The sequence below is a fragment of the Conger conger genome, chromosome 3 (assembly GCF_963514075.1).
Source record: "Conger conger chromosome 3, fConCon1.1, whole genome shotgun sequence".
NCBI lineage: Eukaryota > Metazoa > Chordata > Actinopteri > Anguilliformes > Congridae > Conger > Conger conger.
The window spans coordinates 78,639,942-78,666,807 of NC_083762.1; the positions used below are offsets into that span (position 1 = coordinate 78,639,942).

A 26,866-nucleotide genomic window follows, 5' to 3' on the forward strand; every position below is an offset into this window, starting at 1 on the left:
GGGGTCCGGCGCGGCAGGGCGCCTATGTGCCGAGCGTGAGCAGGGAGAGGAGGAAGAGGGCCGAGGTGGGTGCCGAGGGGGACGCCGCCGGGCGCGCCGCGGACGGGACGGGCCGTTTCTTCTGCCGCGGCCCGTTGCAGAGCGGCGTGTTGCAGCAGCTGATGCAGACGGAGTGCAGCTTGCCCGTGCAGAACTGCTGGTAGCCCGAGGAGGCGATGAGACACGCCCCTGAGGAGGCGCAGGATTTTCGGTAATGCACACCTGCAAGCACACAGACAGGCACACCGACCCCACGCGTTAGGCAGCACCTCTCCATTACATTACATGTCATTACATGTCATTTGGCAGATGCTTCTATCCAAAGCGACTTACAGTTGATTAGACTAAGCAAGAGATCCAATCCTCCCCTGGAGCAATGCAGGGTTAAGGGCCTTGCTCAAGGGCCCAACGGCTGTGCGGATCTTATTGTGGCTACACCGGGATTAGAACCACCGACCTTGTGGGTCCCAGTCATTTACATTAACCACTACGCTACACTCTCCCCACCCCTCCCCACCTCCCTGTAATCTCGAATTAGCTAGGTAAGCTGTTAATCGTAGTTAACGCACTTGTGTATTTCCCAATACTGTTCTCTTACTGTTTTTATCTCTGAGGTCACTTCTAGCCCCTGGAACTGTACTTCCCACTCACGCCCTCCTCTCCTCTCCCGCTCTGGATGAGAGCATCTGCCAAATGCCACGTCATGTTACATTACATTATTGGGCAGGGTTGGGCAGCCCTGCTCTAGCTGTTGAATGAGGTGTGCTTTGTTAGGGCTGGAGTGAAAACCTACAGGATGGTAGATCTCCAGGAACAGGGTTGGGCAGCCCTGCTCTAGCTGTTGAATGAGGGGTGCTTTGTTAGGGTTGGAGTGAAAACCTACAGGATGGTAGATCTCCAGGAACAGGGTTGGGCAGCCCTGCTCTAGCTGTTGAATGAGGGGTGCTTTGTTAGGGTTGGAGTGAAAACCTACAGGACGACAGATCCCCAGGAACAGGGTTGGGCAGCCCTGCTCTAGCTGTTGAATGAGGGGTGCTTTGTTAGGGTTGGAGTGAAAACCTACAGGACGACAGATCCCCAGGAACAGGGTTGGGCAGCCCTGCTCTAGCTGTTGAATGAGGGGTGCTTTGTTAGGGTTGGAGTGAAAACCTACAGGACGACAGATCCCCAGGAACAGGGTTGGGCAGCCCTGCTCTAGCTGTTGAATGAGGAGTGCTTTGTTAGGGTTGGAGTGAAAACCTACAGGATGGTAGATCTCCAGGAACAGGGTTGGGCAGCCCTGCTCTAGCTGTTGAATGAGGAGTGCTTTGTTAGGGTTGGAGTGAAAACCTACAGGACGGTAGATCTCCAGGAACAGGGTTGGGCAGCCCTGCTCTAGCTGTTGAATGAGGTGTGCTTTGTTAGGGTTGGAGTGAAAACCTACAGGACGACAGATCCCCAGGAACAGGGTTGGGCAGCCCTGCTCTAGCTGTTGAATGAGGAGTGCTTTGTTAGGGTTGGAGTGAAAACCTACAGGATGGTAGATCTCCAGGAACAGGGTTGGGCAGCCCTGCTCTATCTGTTGAATGAGGGGTGCTTTGTTAGGGTTGGAGTGAAAACCTACAGGATGGTAGATCTCCAGGAACAGGGTTGGGCAGCCCTGCTCTAGCTGTTGAATGAGGGGTGCTTTGTTAGGGTTGGAGTGAAAACCTACAGGACGACAGATCCCCAGGAACAGGGTTGGGCAGCCCTGCTCTAGCTGTTGAATGAGGGGTGCTTTGTTAGGGTTGGAGTGAAAACCTACAGGACGACAGATCCCCAGGAACAGGGTTGGGCAGCCCTGCTCTAGCTGTTGAATGAGGGGTGCTTTGTTAGGGTTGGAGTGAAAACCTTGGTAGACCTCCAGGAACAGGACTCAATCCAGGACCCACCTCATACACTTCTGTGACACATTTTGGCTCCGACCCACAGTTTAAGAAACCCTGACCCTCCCTGATAGAGGCTGCAGCCCGAGACCTGCTCGCATTCAGCACCTTATCTTTAATTTACATATAAATGCAAATGTAGCTTTTCATTGGCCAGTTAATTTAGACAAAGGCTGAGCTTGTAAAACCACGTTTTGAAGAAGAAGAAGAAAAAGGCAAACGCTTGCACATAATGTGTGAGGACAAATATCGATTGAATACAAGCCTTGTACATTCAGGAAAGCTAGCCCATGCTAAAACTAGCCACTCGATCCACCTTATCAATACCTTAATTATTGTCTTTATTGAACTAATTTAGTTTCCCTCTACAATCCTCAGTGTTTCAGAGGTTAAAAGAGCAGGACTGCAGTCCTCTAGGACCAGATCAAGTGGCTGTATCTCCAGCAGAACTGATGATGCAAGCGAGAGTTGCTTGACATTAGTTTTTCATAACCTTTTAATTAAGTATGATATTAATTAAACATATTAATAAAGCCTTCATGTGATATCCAATTCATGGTTTATTGGAACCTGAAGCTGAAAGCTTTTTGTGCTTTACTTCCCACAGCGCAATACAACATAAAGGTATTGCTAGTTTCCACTTTCAATCAAACCAATCCAGCCATTCGAACATACCAAAATTACATTATGTTACATTATAGAAATTCTACAATTACAAATTACTACTGTAAGTAGTAATCCATTTTTCAGTGCAAGATAAAACTATAGTAACTTCATAGGCAGTGGTAATACTGCTACAAACAATATAACCTGAGTTGAAACCTTCAGATGGTATTACTATGCACTCTAATCTAGTTTTTTGTTAAATTCTACACTTTTAAATTAATATACTGACATTTTCCAATTTGAGACAAAATTGTGCGACTTGCTAGGAATGGAACTGTGTTATTTGTTAATTTGTTACGGTCACTAAAAGCACTACACATACCTAGAGGAGGCTGCTCGACTCAAAGGGAACTAACAGAGAGACACTTCAGCAATCAGAGCACATCAAACGGGGCTTCACACAGGGACCTGAAAGATACCCCTGGGCTTGCCCGCCGAAATTTGCAATGCAACCGGGGACAAGGTTCCTAAAGCTCGCTCACCGGGGGTGCCCACTTCAGCCTCCCCAGATGGGAGGAACTAAATGAAAACCCCGACATACTGAAGTTTCATTATTTTGACTAAACTAAAGAGGGGAAAGCAGAAGAACTCGGGCAGAGTTGAGTGGAAGTGTGATAATGAGGTGGAGTCCACAGCAGGGCCTCAGTAGAGGTCTTTTGGTGAGACTACGGTGCACCAACCTATCGTAGAAACCGATGTTTATATGTAGAAACAGAATCAGTGATAATACAAATGGGTTTTTTTTTCTTTCATTAAATCCAAGGGACACATTGGGTGCTTGGGGCAAAAGGTATTTGTAGACCTTTCATTATAATTTTTCACAGATACACATGACATGACTTATGTCCGCCCATTCCTTCAATAGTGAATATGGGGCGACATTGGCTCAGGTGCTGAGAGCAGTCGTCTGGCAGTCGGAGGATTGTTGTCGGTTCGATCCCCCGCCCGGGCTGTGTCAAAGTGTCCCCGAGCAACACCTAACCCCCCCAAATGCTCCTGACGAGCTGGTCGGCGCCTTGCATGGCAGCCAATCGCCATTGGTGTGTGAGTGTGTGTATGAATGGGTGAATGAGAAGCATCAATTGTAGAGCGCTTTAGATAAAGGCGCTATATAAATGCCAACCATTTACCATAGCACAGTAATTGTGCAGGGATGGGGTGGTCTGGGGGTGGTGCGGTCTTTTCATGGCCCCCCAAAATCCCCAGCAGTGAATGCAAACCCCCCGACTCAGGCCTGGGTTTGATCAAAATTGTGTTCCTTTGGCTTAAAAAAAATGAACTCATTCAGTAACTACCACCAAATGCATCACGGCTACTATAACTCAACCAATAGTAATAAAAAAAATTTTTTTTTGTCATATTAATTTTCTTTAGCACCATTATCACCACAGTGTCCTAAGCTGTTTCACAGGGACACACTGCATAAGCATTATAATGCACAAGCCACAACGCTGACATAAATTCATTTGTTTTCATATCTTCCCCGTATAATTTCCCTACCTCCTGGAGCTGTAAGGTGCCGTGGTCCCTTGCTGATGAAATGCCCCCTCAGTAATAAATTAATTTGTATGTGGAGCTAGAAGTCATCCCTTATGGGGAATAAAGCTGAAAAGCACATCTACAATCCCAAGGTTGTCCAGGTTGCTTTTTCAAGTCAAAGCTCCACTGAATATTTCCTTGCCAATGATGAAGAACCAAATTTGACATGAAAGAGTGTGAAAGGGAAAAGATAGACACATACAGGACCGTATTTCTTTAAAGTTGTTAGTGCACCTTTTCCAGCTGACTGGGAGTGTGACAGTCAAAACACAGGCCTACAGAACAATGTCTTGCACTAGTCCCCAAGAATGAGGGACGGCACCCACAGTCAGCATGCAATTACTGCTTCAGTTGACCGCAATTTAGTCCTGCAGGAGCAACAATACGTCAGCCGGCTAATTCCCAGGGGCGGCATGGGCCTCTCCCTCTCAGTCTCTTTATTACCGAGATTAAAGTCATCCTGGAGGGTTTTAAAATGGAGGGCTACCTCATGTGTCTAGCTCCGCTCACAGAGCTGGAGTGGATGCCTGTATTCTGCAGCCCTGGGTGGGCCTGTGATATCATAACAATCATCTGCACTCAAAAAAATTAGTCATTGGATATGGGCAAAAAATAATAAATATGGACAGTTGGTTGCACACAGTAGGATCTCATTGTGGCCACACTGGGGCTTGAACCACCAACCGTCCAGGTCCCAGTCAAACTCCTAGCCATCATTACATTACATTACATTAATGGTATTTGGCAGACACTCTTATCCAGAGCGACGTACAGTTGATTAGACTAAGCAGGAGACGATCCTCCCCTGGAGCAATGCAGGGTTAAGGTTCCTTGCTCAAGGGATCTTATTGTGGCTACACCGGGGATAGAACCACCGACCTTGCGGGTCCCAGTCATGTACCTTAACCACTACGCTACAGGCCTCTCTAGGCATCAGGCTATAGGCTGCCCTAACATGCGTAAGGGTAATTTTCTTCATTGATTCTTAATTGACAATGTGTCTTAACATAAAGACAATCACATGATTACAAATAACCTTTTAGTGATAATCCTTATTACTAGACCACTTTCTGAATTAAGTGCTTACTATGAGTCTTTCTCTGTCTCTCTCCAGCAGACAGACAGCCTTTGACCTTAATGTCTTGGCTTCTCAGCTAGCACATTCTGGTCTTACAGCAAGGTCAACAAGGGGTATTCAGAAGACGAAATACTGATAACTGTTCGTGGCCAGCTTCATGTCTTTTTGTTTTGGTAAAGCCCCCCCTTCTGGAAAAGTGTGTATAAGAGTCTTACTGTGTCTGATGCAAATCAGAAAGCCGGTAAGCTTTCTCACTTTCTGTCATTTCTTTGCAACTAAATACGAAAGTTAAACTGAAGAATAGCTATTGTTGTTTTTTACTGGATCTGTTTCATCAGACGATGCTCATCTGTGAAATGTTAAAAAAAGGGAATTTTCCCCTAACACATGGCACACAATTCCAGTGATACAGTAGTATACACACATTCCAACAATCCACTGGCTCAGAGCAAACAAATGAGACAATAACAATATATATATATATATATATATATATATATATATATATATATATATATAGAGAGAGAGAGAGAGAGAGAGAGAGAGAACACCTTCACCCTGGATAATTCAAGATGCAATGTTTCAACCAAGGATGTCTTCATTAGGAATACAGATCCTAGCAAGCAAACTCCAGAATCTAGATGTCTGGAGGGGTGGAAATCTAGGTTGTGAGACATTTTCACATAAACAGACTAGGTTAGTCCCCAATATAGCTCAGGTTTTTACCTGTATCTAGCCTGGATACAGCCTAATTGACTAGAAAGCTTTCACTCCTCAACCAAATGTAGCCGGGTTTTCACATGAACGCCGCTTCACAGACTTTTCAACGCAATACTGCATGTTTTAATTCCACTAGTCATGAAAAAAGGTGGCTATAATGCGTGCACAATATGTACTGTGTTGGGAATATCAATACAGTTAACTGGACAGGGACAATTACAGGGGAAATTAGTTTAAAATATTCAAGGCCATACAAACACAGAGTAACGCTATGGTGACGGTCCAGCCAGTCATAACCCCCACTGCCCAGGCAATAGGGACAGCGATGTGTTGCCCTGCCAGTCCCAGGATGGGAATGATAAGGAGAGCATGTCATGTAAGTGTAGCATGGTTAGCTCAGCTAGTTCGCTAGTAAGCACGGATGGTGCAGTGAAAGCTTGGACAAGTGAGAGGCTGGGGTTCAAGTCCCACCTCGGACTCAGGCAATTTCTCCCCTGTTACATAAGGCTTTACTTAAGCTGCTTTTACATTCTGTACAACTGCCATCTGCCACGATCGATAGGTTTATGAATAACTGTCCGCGGTGCCACCAAATGCATCATGTACAGTTATACACACGTATATTTCATCATTTGTGTGAACTGTAGGGGAGTTAATTTCATGGTAGTTTGCCGTAACTCCTACACTACCCACTTCTTCAGTGTGCTGCAAAGAAATCATGTATGACAGCCACGTTTAATTATCTGATATCCTTTCACTTAATACTAATTTGTTATTACTGTGTGCACTATTTTTTTTTCATCATAATAAAAAAATAAAATGTCATATGTATGCTTATTTGCATTAACCCCCCAGTGCTCAATCAACATCTGACTACTAATAGTAAGACTTAATATAGGTATGTAATTTATATACTATAGAACATAGATTTCTCCTGATATTATGGAATCTGCTTAGGTAGTAATTTAATTTTTTCACAGTGTAAAACGAAATTACATTAATATTGCTGTATCAGTGTTTGCGAAATGATATTTTAATGAAATTATTTGTTGTCTTTGGACGACACTCTTGGGAAATGGGAAAAGCAAAGCTTGTGGGTTTTTTTAATTCAGAATTTACACACAACGAATGCCTTCATATTTCATAAAATTCGATTATACTGCTGTTCCGTGCCACTAATAATATCATCGTAATGTACAAATTCATTATTGTGATACACGATGCTTTGCTGCAAATAAAGATAATTAGTTTGGCTCATATGCACATCACATTGAATCTAAAAGTATGCCATAATTAAGGACTACATTTGTGCGCTGTTGAATCATCCAAGATTACAAATTTGATTACGTCTCAGGCAGAAGGAATACGTGGTTTTAATTTGTGTGCATCACACCTTGTTTACTGCCACAGGGTAGCAATCCTATAGCCAGTGTGTTCCTCTTCTCTGCTATGAAATGCAGAGAGAGAGAGAGAGAGAGAGAGAGAGAGGGGAGAGAGAGGGTGAGAGAAGGAGAGAGAGGGAGAGAAGGAGAGAGAGAGGGGAGACAGAGAGAGGAGAGAGTGAGAGAGAGGGAGAGAGGGAGAGGGAGAGAAAGAGAGTGAGAGGGGGGAGAGAGAGAGGAGAGAGGAGAGAGAGAGATAGAGAGAGGAGAGAGAGTGAGAGAAAGAGAGAGAGAGGAGAGAGAGGGGGAGAGAGAATTGGGGGGGAAATATGCCTTTCAGAAGACTAACACTAGGGGAAAAAAAGTCACAGAACGTTAAGAAAATTGACATGGATGTCTGATTGCCTCCAGGAAGCTTGAGGATCGAGGTGGTGAATTGAAATTGTAGATAAATTGTTGTCACACAACTGAGACTGCTACTAGCACAGATAAATTGCTTAACCGGCCACAAGAATGAACACCTATCAGTGTCAGGAGCTTATGCAGTGTAACTGCCAAACAGAAATAAAAAACAGAGACTTGTTTAACACAATTATACTACTTCACATGTTTATATTTTTAAAAATAACATTTACGGTACATTCTCGTGATGACAACTTGCAATTTTGGAAGGCACTTGGATTCATGGGTACAACTGTCCAGAAGTGAGCAATTACCTCAATTATCAACAATTATACCAACTTTTCTAGTAAGTGCTTAAGTACAAAGAGATCCAGCAGAGATGTGGATTTGAATGGGAGTCTGAGGCTCCAGTCCAATACTGAAATGACAACGATAACGCTTGCCAGACGTGTTCCAATGCCTGAACTCCTTTCTGCCAGTCTCTCGCCACCTTGATGGTGCTCCCACCGCCAACAACCCTTCCTCCTAACCTGTTTTATCATATGCACCCAAAAACACCACGGCATATGCACATTCCTTATCTTTCCTTACATGAGATATCAACTTAGGCAACAACACGTAGAGGGCTGGTGTTGACAAATTATTTAAATGCAAAAACAATTCTACGGGCCAGACCTAGATTAAGCCTAAACTAAATCACAGTCTGAATGGATATTCTCCATAAGAAACTCAATTTAGTCCAGGACTAAGATTAATCTGGGTCTGAAACCGGCCCTATATATTGATAAATGCACTGCGAGTACGCTGAGTTGTGATCACATCTTCAGTTGTTCTTCTTCACTGGACAAGCTGGCGAAATAATTATTACAAAAACATACCCTTGCTCGTGACTTCTGCTGCTAAAAAAATCTCATTAAAATTCTATTAGGCCTTACAGTCAGCATGCAAATAGATTATTCATTATTCGCCTTCATTCAGTGCAACACCTGCAGAACCATTTTAGGTCATCTGCTCTTCCAAATGGAGCACATCACTGTGTCATATTGAATTAGCACACTCAGAGCTGAGGACAAATCCTGAAAGTAGCTAGATTGAATAGTCACCCTATCTCAGCAGGGAAAAAAACAAAAAAAAACATAGTCAGACTGTCCTAAATCCCTGAGTTACAGCCATTATGTGCTTGACTTTGATATTAAAAATGTCATTGTTTAGACGAAAGAATGGTTGTCCTGAGACCATTTATTACTGCTTGGTTTACACTGTTACATTTATTTTCTTGAATATGTTTTGCATGCTATTCCTTAGCTACTGTATCTGCTACTATGAACATTAACAGGCTATAACACATTAGAGAAATGTTTTGCTTGAGTCTAACATGTTTTATTAAAAAAAAAACAACAACCCATAAAACATTTCACACTTCAAAGCTGGCAAAGCTAGTATAGAGCAAAGATGGTTAAACAGAGACAAGGCTTTCAATCACCAGACGTTCCTGCTCCTTCTCTGATCAAATGAGTAATAGAATTTGGGTAGAACTATGAATAAGAAGAAATGGTCACAACAATATTTCTGGGAGCGCTAAGATTCTCCATTGTATGGTGACTTAATGATCAGCCCTCTATGTACATTTGCGATGGACAGAACATTGCACAGTATACCAACACGATGTGTGTGGTATGAACAGTAACGTCAAGCTTTGAGTTGTTGCTAGGGTGTGAACAAGTACGTGGACTTAATTTAATTTGTTTTACAATCTAATTAAGAGTCTGGTGATTTGAACATTATGATTTTTCTTTTTTTTTTTCAATTGATTTTATTGAGAAGGAATTTGTGAGGGTGGGTCAATATGAATATTTTAATGAATCACTTTTGCTTCCATCAGTGTAAGTGGGTGATGTTCAACGAGTGACAAATCTTTCATTCAAATGCACTCTAAATAATTATGTGTGTAATGGAAAAGGGACAGAACTCTAGTTCTAAACTCAAACTACAAAAACAAAAAACGTCAAAGCTCTAGCAGGCTTATCATCCGTGTGTGAACTGTCGTCTTCACTGGTCAGTGGATATTTAAAATGTCCGCTCAATTAAAGACGGGAACGTGGTGATAAATTATGACCCCCGCGCACTGCAACTAATTGTTATTGTACTCGCTTTCTGAGGTTTATTGATTTCTCTTTCTCAAAAGTTTAAATGGCATTATTAGCAAATAATTAGGCTTTCAAGACCAAATGGTAGAAAGGCCATTGTTTTATGCTTGTTAAATTGTTAGTCTTTTTTTTTTTACCTGAAGCGATTGACAGTCTCTCTAATTTCAGTCAAATTGCTCATACTGCTAATATTCCCTAGGCCTGTGTCCGTAGCCTCAAGCAAGGCCGACAATTGTGCTTTTCCGCTCAATACTGCAACATATTTTCTAATCGATATGTCTTCCACAGCATTCGCACATTCAATGCACATTAGGCACACTTATAAATCACCAGCTCCGATATGGCCAAAGTTGGTCTTTATCCATTTGCATTGTTTTTATCACGTTAATTCTGGGGTGTGTTTCACAAAGCAGAATTACTGAATTAGCTGGATAACTGCACTGAGTAAAACCCACAAAGCAGGATTACCGAGTTAGCTTGATAATTGCACTGAGTAAAACCCACAAAGCAGGATTACTGAATTAGCTGGATAACTGCACTGAGTAAAACCCACAAAGCAGGATTACTGAGTTAGCTGGATACCTGCACTGAGTAAAACCTGGAACCCTCCCAAATCTGGAACATGGGCTGATGTGAAAAGTTGTTCCTGGTTTAACTCAGTTATCCTGCTTCATGAAATACTTCCCAGGTCAATATGCTGCGGACGTTCATTGCGTAACATAGACGTGTTAATAATACCGGTTCCAAGTTCAAACCCACAAAAGCTTTTAAATATATGTTTTATCTTTATCTTTTTTTTTTCTCCACACTTTTTAATTGTGCCCCCGCTGTACCACCGAGGTCCACGGACCCGAGGCTCCACAGCTGAGGACGTTCAGCGGGCCTGCTGTGACAAATTCATTTTCAAAACCCATTTTCAATATCGAAAAAAAAAAAAGAATTTATTTTATTTGGTCAGTTAACGAGTTCAGCACTCCATGCGCACGTCACGTGCCATTAGAGACGGAGCGTTCACGGCCGCGCCGCGGTCCGAGTGCAAGGCAGAGGGTCTCAGGAGGGTCCTCTGTCGGGTTCAGGTTAGGTGAATGGGGCGGCGGGTCTATCTGGACCCAGAACTTTAGGGGACTGACCACAGGACCTCGGCCCTAGTCCAGAGGTGGGTGGGTAGAGATCGCAGAGCGGGGGTAGAGAGGTGGGCGTAGGTAATGAAGGAGGGGGGAGGGGGGGGTAGAGATCGCAGAGCGGGGGTAGAGAGGTGGGCGTAGGTAATGAAGGAGGAGGGGGTGGGGGGGTAGAGATCGCAGAGCGGGGGTAGAGAGGTGGGCGTAGGTAATGAAGGAGGGGGGGTGGGGGGGTAGAGATCGCAGAGCGGGGGTAGAGAGGTGGGCGTAGGTAATGAAGGAGGAGGGGGTGGGGGGGTAGAGATCGCAGAGCGGGGGTAGAGAGGTGGGCGTAGGTAATGAAGGGGGGGTAGAGATCGCAGAGAGGGGGTAGAGAGGTGGGCGTAGGTAATGAAGGGGGGGGTGGGGGAGTAGAGATCGCAGAGCGGGGGTAGAGAGGTGGGCGTAGGTAATGAAGGGGGGGTAGAGATCGCAGAGAGGGGGTAGAGAGGTGGGCGTAGGTAATGAAGGGGGGGGTGGGGGAGTAGAGATCGCAGAGCGGGGGTAGAGAGGTGGGCGTAGGTAATGAAGGAGGGGGGGTAGAGATCGCAGAGTGGGGGTAGAGAGGTGGGCGTAGGTAATGAAGGGGGGGGTGGGGGAGTAGAGATCGCAGAGCGGGGGTAGAGAGGTGGGCGTAGGTAATGAAGGAGGGGGGGTGGGGGGGGTAGAGATCGCAGAGCGGGGATAGAGAGGTGGGCGTAGGTAATGAAGGGGGGGGTGGGGGAGTAGAGATCGCAGAGTGGGGGTAGAGAGGTGGGCGTAGGTAATGAAGGAGGGGGGGTGGGGGGGTAGAGATCGCAGAGCGGGGGTAGAGAGGTGGGCGTAGGTAATGAAGGGGGGGGTGGGGGAGTAGAGATCGCAGAGTGGGGGTAGAGAGGAGGGCGTAGGTAATGAAGGAGGGGGGGTGGGGGGGTAGAGATCGCAGAGCGGGGGTAGAGAGGTGGGCGTAGGTAATGAAGGAGGGGGGGTGGGGGGGTAGAGATCGCAGAGCGGGGGTAGAGAGGTGGGCGTAGGTAATGAAGGAGGGGGGAGGGGGGGGTAGAGATCGCAGAGCGGGGGTAGAGAGGTGGGCGTAGGTAATGAAGGAGGGGGGTAGAGATCGCAGAGTGGGGGTAGAGAGGTGGGCGTAGGTAATGAAGGAGGGGGGGTGGGGGGGTAGAGATCGCAGAGTGGGGGTAGAGAGGTGGGCGTAGGTAATGAAGGGGGGGTAGAGATCGCAGAGAGGGGGTAGAGAGGTGGGCGTAGGTAATGAAGGGGGGGTGGGGGAGTAGAGATCGCAGAGCGGGGGTAGAGAGGTGGGCGTAGGTAATGAAGGAGGGGGGGTAGAGATCGCAGAGTGGGGGTAGAGAGGTGGGCGTAGGTAATGAAGGGGGGGGTGGGGGAGTAGAGATCGCAGAGCGGGGGTAGAGAGGTGGGCGTAGGTAATGAAGGAGGGGGGGTGGGGGGGGTAGAGATCGCAGAGCGGGGATAGAGAGGTGGGCGTAGGTAATGAAGGGGGGGGTGGGGGAGTAGAGATCGCAGAGTGGGGGTAGAGAGGTGGGCGTAGGTAATGAAGGAGGGGGGGTGGGGGGGTAGAGATCGCAGAGCGGGGGTAGAGAGGTGGGCGTAGGTAATGAAGGGGGGGGTGGGGGAGTAGAGATCGCAGAGCGGGGGTAGAGAGGTGGGCGTAGGTAATGAAGGGGGGGTGGGGGGGTAGAGATCGCAGAGCGGGGGTAGAGAGGTGGGCGTAGGTAATGAAAATGAATTCTAAAATATATACAGTAATCAGAGAGCTCAATTTTATAACATGTAATCCAAAATCTATACTTATAGGGCTCCAGCTATGGACATAATTAATTTAATAGCCAACAAGAGTTTAATAACTATATCTTTAACATTTCAAGTTTTAATACCCAAATATATGAAGCCAGGAGTATGCCCATAAGAAAAATAAAATAGCAATGCCACAGCAATGCCGCACCAAGTCACTTGAGGACATCAGAAAGGCTAAAAACAAAATGCTTCCACATACAAACGATCTAATTCTTATGCATATTACCCAAGTCTGGTATTAAGCCCCCATTTCCGAGTAATTCATATGTACACACATTTAACGAGCAGTCCCTGATATTCCCCTGCCTCATAACATTTCCCATCCCCACCCGAGACCCAAGACGACAAAACGTTAACCTTTATATAGCAGCAAAATGTAAATCCTGGGCTGAAATCTCTTCAACTGACTGCCTACACTTTATTCTGCAAGTTGCGCAGCCAAAAATAAATTATAATTCTGCAATCTTGAAGTCAAGCTACGATTTGAAAGGCTTTTGAGAGAATTCCAACAGGATGTAAAAATAACCAAACATCCCCCCCCCCCCCCCCCCCCCACCGACATATGAATAATTTCCGTGTGTCATTCAGACCAGATTCAGCTACTTTCAGCTGTTTTAGCTGCACAATCGTCACCACTTTTCATACCCCTATTCATGCCATAGTAATTTCACAGATTGCTGTTATTTGAGTATACCAAAGAAAATATATTATGGGTGGAAATCGAATCACAATTATGCTACCAAGGAATCTGAGGACACTTCTTTTAATTGCATCGATTTAAAGAAAAACACTCAGAAATCCCTGCTCCTTCCAATCGCTTGCTATTCAGACTTCCTCGCCGCGTAGCACTTAACTCCCAAGGGGAAATCAGTGAATTTATTTCTCCTCTCATCAAGTGCCACTTAGTGCAATTCCTCAGCAGAAACGTCCCTTGTCGAACGGATCACGGAGCAGATCGTCGAACAGACCGTCGAACACGCTCACCAGAGACCACATACTGAAGGGACAGGTTCAGTTCAGGTGTCTCGCACCACAACACTACGTTTTGTTTCCCTGTGCAATACTATCCTGCTTACGCACCCTGTTTCCGCAACAATAACTACAGTGAAGTGCTGTGTGTGCAGCTGAGGATGGCTTTGGGCCTCTGCATGCTGTAGCATCGCGCTGCAGGCTACTGCAAACACTTTGCATTGATATTTGATGCACCACATCAAAAGCACATTATATACCTGAGCATAACAATTAAACATTGGAGATTAGATATAATCTGCGTTGTCTTTCTTTGTTTGTTTTGTTGGAGAGACGATAAGAAGTTGTAAGCAGCACACTTTTGGTTATGCTTATGCACTTCTGGATCAGAGTGTTTCCATTTAAATGCCTGTAATGTAATGTAATGAAAATATACTGTACGTGTAAATATGGGCAGTTTGTTTAAATCTCATTATGTGAACGAAATATAACATAATTTCAGGGACATTTGCTGAAGAATGGGACATCCAGTAGTTGCACTGTTAGTAAATTACAGTACCCTGGGACGTCAGGAGGTTGATATTGTAAAATGCATTTTTTTTTTAAATCTCCAAAGCATCATGATTGCAGGTACTCGGCAATCAAGATGTTTTTGTCCCAGAATGCTACTGCAAGGTAGAAAATGACTGTGCCACTTCTGTGAGACATGAAGATTCTGCTGTGACTTTCGTTTGCAGTCAGTACTGTTCTGCGCTACAATGTTCTGCACTATCTCTCAATATTCATTTGTTTTTTTAATATGAGGCACATTCAGGTTTTAACCATCACTTCTGTCATCCACTGAAGTCACAAATATGTGGAAAATAATCACTAACAGAAAGTTATCTGCAGTCATTTCTTTTCAATCACACAAAATCAAAGATAACAACAGTTTAATTCTATTATATCTTGCTCTCTCTCTTGTACTCTACCTCTATCTCTCTGTCTCACACACATACACACACACTTTCATGAATATAAAGTCCTCCATCGCATCACACTTGTATTCAGTCATACACTCATGTTTACAGTGTATTCCTATTGAGAATTTCATTGTATTTGAGGGGTGCACTTAAAAAGCACTTTTTAAAAATGCATTGTAATATTAATGCAATAATCTGTACATATGCTCAAATAATTTATTCCCCACACATACTTTCAGAACCTTAGTGGTGGCAACATAAAGTAAGTACAAGTAAGTATTTTAGACATACCACTCTTTAAACATTAGTAAAATAATGTTACAACAGTTGCGGATACGCATGCACCAGTTCTCCGGGATTAAAATATTACAGTAAGATATTATGATATCTGAAGCCCCATGTCATGAACCTGTGCTTCAAGCTGTGCATCACTACACTAGAATAAAAAATACATACAACACAACCACTCACATTTTCATAAAAGTTACACTAACTGACCTCTCAAAAGACAGCAAAGCTAGCACAGGAAAGGCATGTATGTTTGTTCATTCTAATTCTTTCCCAGTCTACAGTATTTTTACGTTTGGCTTATAATAACTTCCTTGCAACTGAGCCGTGCAGTCCATCTACCAGAATAACCCTAAACATAGCTCTGCTAGAAGTCAGTGGTCCCTGGGACCCAACGTGTCTGCTGGGTTTTTTCTTATTTTGTCGAAGCCAATCTCTCGTGTTTAAGCCTGTGTCAATCCTCTTGTGTGGAAATGTGTTTAAGTTCTGCCATAATTGCGCGGTTAAACGTACTCTAACACAATGCAGGTTTGGCTTGCTGCCATTTTTGCTGTCAGCTATCTCCATTCATTTTACACAGATGGTTTCCGGTCTCCACACTCTCAGCAAATGGGACTCAGCTGATTGCACCTGTTAATTTCTAATTGAATCATGAGTCGGTCGAACCGACTGAGATCCCCTGGGATATGAATATGAGACATCTTTGGGGCACGCATAGCTATTTCCAGCATAATGTGGCTTTAAGGGGGTAAATTGTCATTTAATAGGATGTAGAAGTGTCCAATTAAGAACAATTAGCAGCTCAATACAGAGCCTGTCATTACGGTTGGGACAAGCGGCGTGTCCTTAGGACTTGGGTCAGGAGACACGAGTGCAAATGACGGACAGTTTAATTCACAAAGAGCATATCGCAACAGCATTTTGAAAGTTTCTTTTTGAAAGTTTTGCTTCAGGGGAACATGAAGCACAACACAAACAGAAGTAAGAATCCTACCATTTATATCAAAGCAACATTAGTCAGATCCCCCTAATTATGCAAAGTTATACTAATCTAGATTGATGCCAGACTTTAAGATAATCTACAGCTACTCATGGACACAAACCACACAGACAGTCACTCTCCTGTCACCATTTAAACGAGACTTTTGGACTCCCGTGGAGTTTTGACATCACAACGATATGCTACGTGCTTGGCACAGACAGCATTCAGCTCGCTGGAGCTAGCCATCCAATCAGACCAGAGGTTCATGGATACCAATGAGCCTTACAGACACAGTCACTAAAGCAGCCTGTTCTTGGTAAAGCTCCTGAGAGACGCGGGAGAATGGACATGTAAAACTGGACAGAGATTGATTTCGGTTCTTAAAACCACACAAACATCTTCTTGTGGACATCGGGATCTAAAATAAAAGGTGGAAATATGGGACGTTTAACCCTTAACATTCTGTATACTCCCCCTGTCCTAAGGGTCAAAAATGACCCGCCAACCCCTAAAATAAAGCAGCTGAATTTAATTTTCATTCATTGAATTCTACTTTGCCTGAAGACACAACCTGTTACTCATCACAAACTTTGTCATCAAATTTCAAGTTTAAGAAAGATCATTCAGGAGCATTACAACTCTCTCATTAACAACGCGTTTCTGCCCACGGAACATCTGCCCACGAACACCTGCTCACTCAATACATAATTTTTTTTCCACAAAATTCTCTGCAAAGTCTAGAGACTGTTGTGCGTGAAAATTACAGGAGGTCAGCAGTTAAACATAGCGTATTACCCTTAAGACAACACAAGGGTTAAGTACCTGAGACCAGCTGAGGCATCGCGCCTGCTTTGCATTTTGACCGGCACATAATTGCCAATGACACGACACACTTCTCACAATGTCTCTGCCGTGTCGTCGGCACAGCACGTAGCGTCCAGGAAACCTTCCGCAAGCGTTGTGAGAACGTTTTTTTGTTTCTCTTACCATCTTCCTTCACCAGCACCTCCTTCTGGCACATGTCCTGCACGTTGACGGTGCAGTTGACGATGAATTCCGGCGCGGAGCAGTCGTTGTGCTTCACCTCCTCACACTGGTAACACTGAATCTGCAAGGCGGGACCTGAAAGGAGGAAAGCTCACCTTCAGTTCGGATTTTATTTGTGCACGGCGCGTTCATTCGCATATTTGTACGTGTAAGGCTGTCCCAAATACGCTTTGCGGAGTAACAGAAGGGAGGACAAAGGTGAAATATCAGTGTTAAGCCACCAGATAGCATATGAGGTAAACAACTCTCTAGTGGGGGAAAAACCTGGCGACAGTTAAAAAAAAAAAAGATTTTATCAGGGGCAGTGCACATTAATCAACATTTCCAGTTTCCACGTCAATGTGCCAGAGTTAGCTAATGAGCTCATTTTCATCTGTCGTCCCTAACCTGCATGTCTTTGGACTGTGGGAGGAAACCGGAGTACCCGGAGGAAACCCACGCAGACACGGGGAGAACACACAAACTCCGCACAGAGAGGCCCCGGACGGGTCTCGAACCCAGGACCTTCTTGTTGCGAGGCAACAGTGCTGCAAGAAAAAAACTCCCCGATGGGAAGAAATCTGGAGAGGTACCCGGCTATAGGGGGATGCCCATCCTCCGCTGGCCCACAGGTTGAGGGAGGGATGTGCTGTAGAGTCTGGCGTACAGAGGGTAAGGGGGTGAATCGGCGGTGTTAAATTCTGGGCCGGAAAAGTGCATGAATTACAAACTGCATGAGCCACAGCAGTTTAGCATGCATTCGTGTTTGTCTTTAATTGTGCTGTAAATAAACGGGAATTGTTGTGATTTCATTCTTATTTCGTGCTTACGTTCGTTTTGTATATTGTAATAGCTTCAGTGGCTGGCTGCACCGGCCTTCTGGTGGTTTTGAGCCTGTGTGGTAGCAACCTCATGATACCTTACAAAACCTTACATTTGCTGTGAGGAAAGCCACTGTTTTGGTTTGGTGTGCAATACATCTTCTTGACCGTAGTCAATGTCATACCGTATGGCTGTGTCAAATAAGCAGCTACCGTTTTTTTAAAATAAAAAATAGAACCATAACAAGTATTTTGGTCTTATGTTTGGACTTATCTCTCTCATTTTGCTAAATGAGACAAAAAAAGTGTCAATATGATGAGATCATTTAACTCACGTCAACTCATTTGCCAATGGGGTAAGAAACCTGCTTTCATTTCACAAGCAAAAGCTTACTTAAAACAAGCTAATACTTTCTACTAGAGAGGGAAAAAAAGATATTTTAAGTCTCATTATGAGACTAAAACATTTACTGAGATGGATTGTTCTGCAATGAAAAGAGGACAGTGAGTTTGATGTGTGCAAACAGACAGAAACCCCGTCTCGTCAGGGAATGCTTTAGGATGGCATGATTAAACCCTCTCATCACCATAACTCCCGGAAGATAATGGATCTGAGAATGGCGCTGAACCTATTGATCAAAACGCACAGAACAAAGAACAGAGCGTATGGCCGTGCATCATATCTACATCAGCACCTCAGTGGCTTGCCTGAGTTCACTTTCCCAATTCAAATTAGCGGGTGACGTTGGCTATAGGGGCAACAGGAGCTCAGGCAGTAAGAGCAGTCGTATGGCAGTCGGAAGGTCGCCGAGTTCGATCCCGCCCTGGGTATGTCGAAGTGTCCCTGAGCAAGACACGGAACCCCTAAATGCTCCTGATGAACTGGTCTGTGCCTTGCATGGCAGCCTATTGCTGTTGGTGTGTGAGTGTGTGTATGAATGGGTGAATGAGAAGCTATATAAATTCCAACCATTTACCATTTACCAAGTCCTATGTTCTAGCGAGTCTGTGGTTCAGTTTAACAGGATTGTGGTTCGTCTTTATTGTATAATACATTTAAACTAGGGTTACTTAATAATGTCTCAGCTTGTCTGCAGTGGCTATTCTTCTGATAAGGTTTGACATCTTTATTATACTAATTTTCGAGACAAGGCTGTTAATGAAAAAAGGTCTACGTTTACTCTGAACATAATGGGCCTTTAATGAAAGAATGTAAGCTTTAAGGGCTTTATTGCTGAAATTATTAAGTAGTTAAGAGTATCAGATGAACAAGACTGAACTGAGTGTTTAGCATACTGAACACGACATCTTAAGTTCGGCTGTTGAATAATCTTACAAAGAATATAATGTGCCTAAATTCATTATTCAAAGTTAACATGGCACAATACTGTCAGAATGAATTCTCCCCGAGTGTCTGTGGTTGATGACTTGGGAATAGATGTTTTCTGCAAGACTAATCAGATATACTCACTCCTGTAATTCATTATAAATGTAATAAATCAATGACGATGGTGAGAAAACAAATGCCCTAAATATAAGTGGGTTTTTTAAAAATGTTTTATGTTGAGATTTCTCTTCTTACTAGACGCTGAATGCTATCGGAAGGAAGACCTACATGCAGATTTCATGCTCGATGTCTGCCAGAACTACAGCCTTCACTGTAAGCATAGTAGAAAACACATCTGTTGCCATGCCATTGCTTATCAAAATATCTTTTTTTTCGCAATATGTCTATTTCTGGAGGTAACTACGGATATCAAGTAACTCAATCAATTCTCTAACATCACATGCAATCATAAAGAGACTGAACATGAACAATAAACTAAACCGTTTCCATCAAAATGCAATTGTGTGCAAATATGGTTTATACTAGAAGTAATGTATTTACTTCAACAACAACAACAACGCTCCGGTTTATTTCTTCTAGATAGACAGATAGATAGATCATTGCATTTACATAGCACTTTTTTGAGACACTCAAAGCACTTTACAGTGATGAGGGGGAAACTCACCTCAACCACCAACAATGTGTAGCACCCAACTGGGTGATGCACGGCTGCCATTTTGCACGAGTGAGAAGTACTAAGAGTCACTGAGAATTTTAATTCTTAAAATGGTTGTGTTAATTAATTTTTGTATCTCGCTCTATTACGTCTGACTGCAATATAAAGTACACTCAGTGATCACTTTATGAGGTAGACCAGTACAACAGTTTGTTAATGCAAATATTTTATATCAGCCAATCTTGTGGCAGCAAGTTAATGCATATAGGCCTACAGACATGGTCAAGAGGTTCAGCTGTTTTTCAGACCAAATATCAGAATGGGGAATAAATGTGATCTAAGTGCCTTTGACTGTGGAATGATTGTTGGTGCCCGACAGTGTGGTTTGAGTATGTCAGTGACAGTAATGGAAATAACCACGCATTACAATGGTGGTATGCTGAAGAGCGTCTCTGAACACACAACGCGTCAAACCCCTGAGTGGTTAGGTTACCGCAGCGGAGGACTTAATAAAGTCTAAAAAATAAGTCTAATAGATACCTAATAAAGTGCTCACTGAGTGTATATGGTACAGGTTATATACTGCATAAATATACAGCATACTGTAAGCTAAGAAAACATAACATTTAACACTTTAAAGCCTGAGAAAGAAAATGCATCAGATATGAAATGTCAGAGGTTTGGCAATGGTGCCATTGCATCCACCACTGAGAGAGAAACATGGAAGACTAGACAGCACTGGAGAGTGTACCTTCTCTATTAAGTCATAAAAGGAGAAATCGATTCAAATAATAAATCAACGTAGTAAATTTAATCAATTGAGACATCTTGATTGCTTAATGGTTCAACCCTTTAGTACAGCAAACTTTAATTATTTCAGGTGCTAAAATGTTCCTCGACCTGCCAGACAGTTGTTACTGCACCCCCCCCCCCTCTTTGGGGGACATCTTCACTGTAAATGGTAAATGGCTGGCATTTATATCGCGCCGTTATCCAAAGCGCTGTACAGTTGGTGCTTTTCATTCACCCATTCACACATTCACACACCAACGGCGATTGGCTGCCATCCAACCAGCTTATCAGGAGCATTTAGGGGTTAGGTGTCTTGCTCAGGGATACCTCAACACAACCGGGGTGGGATCAAACTGGCAACCCTCCGACTGCCAGACAACTACTCTTACCGCCTGAGCCAATGTCGTCCCCATTGTGAATTTCAAAACATATTTCGAAACAGATATTCAACCATGAAGATCAGGAAGTCTTCCGAATGTGGAATGATTATCTTAAAGTCTGGCATCAATCCGCATTAGTATAATCCTGCATAATTAGGAGAATCTGACTAATGTAGAGTTGTGATGCACATGTTGCCTGTATGATAATTGTTTCATCTGGTGCAAATTCAGCCCCCTGTCAGCACCATCCATGGTCCCAAACAGGGTGGAATATACTATAATTTTAAGGAAACGTTTCTCAGCAACAGGAAATGGGAATGAGGGGTGAACATAAAAGTAAAAGTTCGAATAAATGTACAGGAAAATCCAAGCGGAAAAACCAATTTCAGTGTGTGCTAAATCCGTAAATATGGTATGAAAATTGACCCCTTAGCTGGACAATGACCCAAAACACAAGGACGAGGCTACACTGGAGTGGTTTCACAAGAATAAGGAGAATGTCCTTGAGTGGTCGAGTCAAAATCCTGACTTGAATCTGATAATAAATCTGCAGTAAGACTTGAAAATTGTTGTCCTTGAATGATCCCCAAACAAACTGACAGAGCTAGAGAAGCCAGGAGGAATGTGGTAAAATGGCTCATAGACATTACATTACATGTCATGTCATTTGGCTGATGCTTTTATCCAAAGCAACATACAGTTGATTAGGCAAAGCAGGAGACAATCCTCCCCGGGAGCAATGCAGGGTTAAGGGCCTTGCTCAAGGGCCCAATGGCTGTGCGGATCTTATGGTGGTTACACTGGGGATCGAACCACCGACCTTGCGGGTCCCTGTCATGTACCTTAACCACTACGCTACAGGCCACTCAATCCAGACAGACTAGAAGCTGCACAACAAGGTGTGTCCACCAGGTACAGTATTGACTCAGAGTCAAAAATAGTTATGCTTATACAATCAAAGTATTTCAGTTTTTGATTGTACTTTGCAGCTGCACCATCATTCCCCCATTAATGTGCTTGATGATTCCAGTATTTTAATTATACTATTCATTAAAATATAGCCTTACATAATTAAACAGTCTTATGCATAATTTCTAATTCAACAATGGGATATTACCTAAGGGGGGTGAATATATGAACAGCAATACATAAATGTACAAAAAGCCTATGAAATAAAAAATAGTATTTTTGTCCAACTTTCAGAAACTTTCAAGAGTTTAATTTGTATAAATTGACATCTAGTTCTGTCAAAGGAAAGATCAGGGAACGCCTTCAACAGGCACTTTCTAGATCAGGTAGCATGCTAACCTGGATGAAGCCATGACATATTGACAACTTTAATGCTAACTAGATAAGTTATCAGGGCAGATGTTTTGATCACAAGCCGATAAGTGTTTGCATTTTTGCCCTGTGTATGTGTGGGCTTCCTCCAGGTACTCAGGTTTCCTCCCACCATGCAAAGACATGCACATTAGTCCACTTCTACTACTTGCTGTAGTCAACCCAGGGACAATAAGTGTACAATCGTGCACTGGCAGCTAGCTTTGGCTACCATTAATCAACTAAGTTAGGTTGGAAACTTGGGGTGATATTAGCTCAGGAGGTACTGTTAGAGTAGTTGTCTGGCAGTTGGAGAGTTGCCAGTTCAATCCCCTGCCCTGGCTGTGTCGAAGTGTCCCTGAGACACCTAACCCCCTCCCAATTGCTCCCGATGTGCTTGGTGCCTTGTGTGGCAGCCTTTCACCTTTGTGCGTGTGTGTGTGTGTGTGTGTGTGTGTGTGTGTGTGAATGGATGAATGGAGGCATTAATTGAAAAGCACTTTGGTTAAAAAACAATATGAATGCAGTCCATTTACCATATCTAATGTGAGCCAGGTATGATGTATGCAGCTAACTTGCTTAATTGGCTACAATTCATGCTAGCAAGATATATTTTTCTTTTTTTCTTCTTGCTAGCTAATCCTGAATCAAGCTAACATCACCATCTGTGTAAAAGAGAATAGGCAAACACACCAGTCCTAGTTTCCCAAATACTATTCAACTCCTTTTTATTTTGATTGCTTGAACTACACTGGTCCATTTCCTAGCTTATTGCTACCATCAACCACACCAGTAAAGTGTGCTACATCGCAGCAAAGTAAACCAGGAACGTAGTGAGCACTTTATTAGAAATGTATACTTATTTTTTAGACTAAATGGTCTTCTGTTGCTGTAGCCTATCCACACGCGTTGATGCGTTGTGTGTTCAGAGATGGCGCTCTTCTGCACACCACTGTTGTAATGTGTGGTCATCTTCCTGTCAGCTTCGACCAGTCTGGCCCTTTTTCCTCTGACCGTACTCATTAACAACGCTTTATTGCCCACAGAACTGCTGCTCAATAGATGTTTTTCTGCTTTTCGCACCATACTCTGCAAGCTCTATAGAGACTACTATACGTGACAATCCCAGGTTATCAGCAGTTTCTGAGATACTCAAACCATCCTGTCTGGCACCAACAATCATTCCACTTGACTACGTCTGCATGCTTCTATGCATTTAGTTTAAATATTTGCATTAACAAGCTGGTGCACGTGTCTACCTAATAAAGAGGTCACTCAGTGTATTTTGTACATTTACACACACCGAAATGTGGTAATTTCTAGCATTTTATGTGTTTTTTTAATATATATTTATTGTTAGTACACATGGAATAAATGGGAATAAACCACCCCAGGCATTTACATGGGGTTTATTTGCCACTCCTCATGAAAAATAAATTCTGTGTCTCCACGGTGGTCTGGGAGATGACAATTTATAGTAGCAATGGCTCAATGGTAGTATTTGGAAGCATAAGCTAATGATTTATTAGCTAATAAGCTAATGCCTTACTGCAAGCCACTGAGAAAATATGATGTTTTTGGGTGTGGCCACATTATGGTTTATGAAAGTTACAAACTACTATAAACATTTTTTTAACCGTATGGTATTTCCCCACCAGATGCAATAGGCGATACAGTATAGATGTTGACAGAAAAAAAAAAAAAAAGAAAAAAAAAAAAACAATGGACACATATTCATAGTCATTAAATCTTTGAGAAATATTTTGACAATGTACCCAATCCCCTGTTTATCTTGCTTGCTGTGAAAATAGCAATATGTCAGTGAGTCTTAAATAATGCCCCCAGGGAACTGGGCTTGTACTTAATATAGTACAGGTGCATATCTCCTGCTAACTCTGCCCTGATGCCTCAGGTAGTGTCCAAACGATAAAAATTCAGCCGCACACTAATGGCATGTCATAGATATTGTGTTCCAGTATTTGTGGGTTGCAAGCATTTAATTCTTCAGTATTTTATTTTATTTATATATTTATTTTTGGACATTTTAAGCCCCTTTTCTTGCCTCAAACTCAAGATTTGGCAGTTACTGTCCTGTATAATATATTTTAATGAGAATAAAAAGCTAAACAAATAAACAACATGCAAAATATATTTATTTTTCCCTTGGTCGCCTCCACTATTGTGAACAATAGCAGCTTGTCTAACTAAGTAACAAAGCAGCTGTTGTTAGTTTTTATTGAGTTGTATTAACAGGTTGTTGCTTAACTTTTACAGTATAATGAAGTTAATAAAATATACTGAATTCCTTTTACTGTTCTGGCTTTTGGTTAATAATAATAATGATGATGATGATGATGATGATGATGATGATGATGATGATGATGATGATGGTGTGTGTGTGGGGGGGGGGGGGGCGGGATGCTTGCGTGTGTGCAGCCTATCTGTCTTGGGGCTGATGGAATGAGGACTCGACTCATTACATGGAATTACCTGCTGTGCATATAAATTCAGTCTTATAGGTATATGAATTTAAAAACAACAAGGGGGTGGGTGGGGGTTATTACTTTAAGACGAGGTCCGATTTGTATTACTTAAAAAAACGTAAAGTGTATTCATTCATTCATTCATTCATTTATTCATTCATTCAGTGTATGCATTTATGATTGATATATACTTCTCCAAAAACTATGCGTACAAAATATTCTACGGGTACGCATCCATTCACTCAAGAAAAACTAGAAGTAGCCCATGAATGCGATCAGAGATAAATCGCAAACAGTCTTACCAACTGACACGTTATTCCCGTATCATAGGCTATTATCGCGGTTACAACACAAATCTCCGTAACGGCCGGACTGCCGCTAACAAGTTATGACAATGACGAAGCTCGGAAGATCTATTACTTGTTAACGATGGTTATAGAAATAACCTGACCATCAGCATTCACTGTTTTCTCGCAGCCGTTCAATTCAGTTTTTTTAGTGTCACATCGCGTAAGCTCAATTCTCAATTCACAAAAACAGAAACAAAAAATCGTATTTTTGACAGTGTGCTACCTCATTGATCTGTGCAGTATGCAATTAGACAAGTGGAATATAATTGCGCTGATAATTGGAGACTGTTCTGTAAGCAAACAAGCTTTGTTGACTAACCATGCAGCTCTTACACTTTAACCAACAGAGACAGAAGAAATGCCTTATACGAACAGTCTCCGTTCGCATGCAACGGGGTGGAAAGTGCATTCCTCCTGGTTTAACCTACCTGTTTTGAGGAAAAATCCCAAGAAAGTTGTGTAAATGATAAACCGCATTCTCTCCCCGGTGTGGGTTGGTGCGGAAACATCAGACCTGGCGAACTTCCTCCGAGAGAAAAGCCCTTGATAAGATCCGTGTGAGCGGGATGTTGAACATGCTGTGTGTTGCGCGTTTCCCAGCCAGTTCGGCACTGAGAGTTGATGGCACCTTAAAAGTTAAAATACACCAGGCTGAGGTATAAAATGAGCCACGTGACGTACGCTGGGTTATCAAGAACCTCCGAGCGCTTCATAAAACGCATAGAGCCACACTCAAGAGGCAGTGCGCATGATAAATTAATTAAGTACAGTCTCAGTAGTAAGTAGCGTAATTATTGGGTTGTAATAAATGCGGGATATTTTCGAATTGAATGGTAACCCTTTTCTGCGCAAATTTGTCATACAGCGAGTAACCTGTTTGTATTTAGATTAAATGACAGCATAGACCGGATAAATGCCACGAAAGTTTCCTCTTGAATTTCCCCCGAAAATGTGATTTCGGTATTGGAGAACGATGCACGTCGACTTGTATGTAGCCCAGCCTGCGTGTCTTAGCTGTATCGCCTGGACGCTGATCACCTCTGAAGTACAGAAATAGCCTACACGTTGTGGAGGTATTAAACGTATCCCAAGCCGCACGTCTGACCGCAGTGGCTTTTTTTCGCGCATACAATGTAATTTATTCGAAAGATGGGTGTATGTACACGTTGAACTAACACTCATGGGTGTGTTTGTGCTGAATATAATGTAAGTCCCCACCGTAACATTATTATCTTTGCCCTAGCTTACTTCAAGCGTGTTTGGAGGCAAGTAGGGAACTGCGGCATGTTTCAAAGTCACTGTTGACTGGCTGAATTAATTAGTTTTATTTATACTCCCATAATTGCCCATCAAGAGACTAATTGTTATAAATCCCCTGCTTTGTAAGACAGTGGTGCTCACAGTAAGTTAATTGCTTTCAGTGAACAGATGATGAATGCAAAAACATTTGAAGGGTAAAAGATTTCTGTCATATGTAATATCGTCTTACTTGGACAAATTGACGGCTTTAATACCCCCCTACTCCAGCTTACTTTAGTGGGGATATTTAAATTGAAAATGTAAAAATGTTGCACATAAATCCAATATGATCTTTAATTAGTAATGTACTTTAACATAACACCCCCCCTCCCCCCTCCAAAA

At 43.0% G+C, this 26,866-nt stretch overlaps 1 protein-coding gene across 1 annotated transcript; it reads right to left on the bottom strand.

Annotated features, from left to right (window-relative positions):
- Positions 1–6: 6 nt before the first annotated feature.
- LOC133123947 (ly6/PLAUR domain-containing protein 1-like) lies at positions 7–25,818 on the bottom strand. Its single transcript, XM_061234689.1, has 3 exons — positions 25,654–25,818; positions 17,038–17,172; positions 7–261 (listed from the first exon to the last, which is right to left on the bottom strand). Exons 1-3 carry the CDS (start codon positions 25,700–25,702, stop codon positions 23–25), a joined length of 423 nt encoding a protein of 140 aa, XP_061090673.1. The 5' UTR covers positions 25,703–25,818; the 3' UTR covers positions 7–22.
- Between the last annotated feature and the right edge of the window lie 1,048 nt (positions 25,819–26,866).

Excerpts from the sequence above, each read along its gene's own strand:
- LOC133123947 (XM_061234689.1), bottom strand. The coding sequence starts at position 25,702 with ATGCGGTTTATCATTTACACAACTTTCTTGGGATTTTTCCTCAAAACA. Across the intron at positions 17,173-25,653 it reads GGGATTTTTCCTCAAAACAG|GTCCCGCCTTGCAGATTCAG; the intron begins GTAGGTTAAACC and ends TCCTCCTTTCAG. Across the intron at positions 262-17,037 it reads GGTGCTGGTGAAGGAAGATG|GTGTGCATTACCGAAAATCC; the intron begins GTAAGAGAAACA and ends GTGTGCTTGCAG.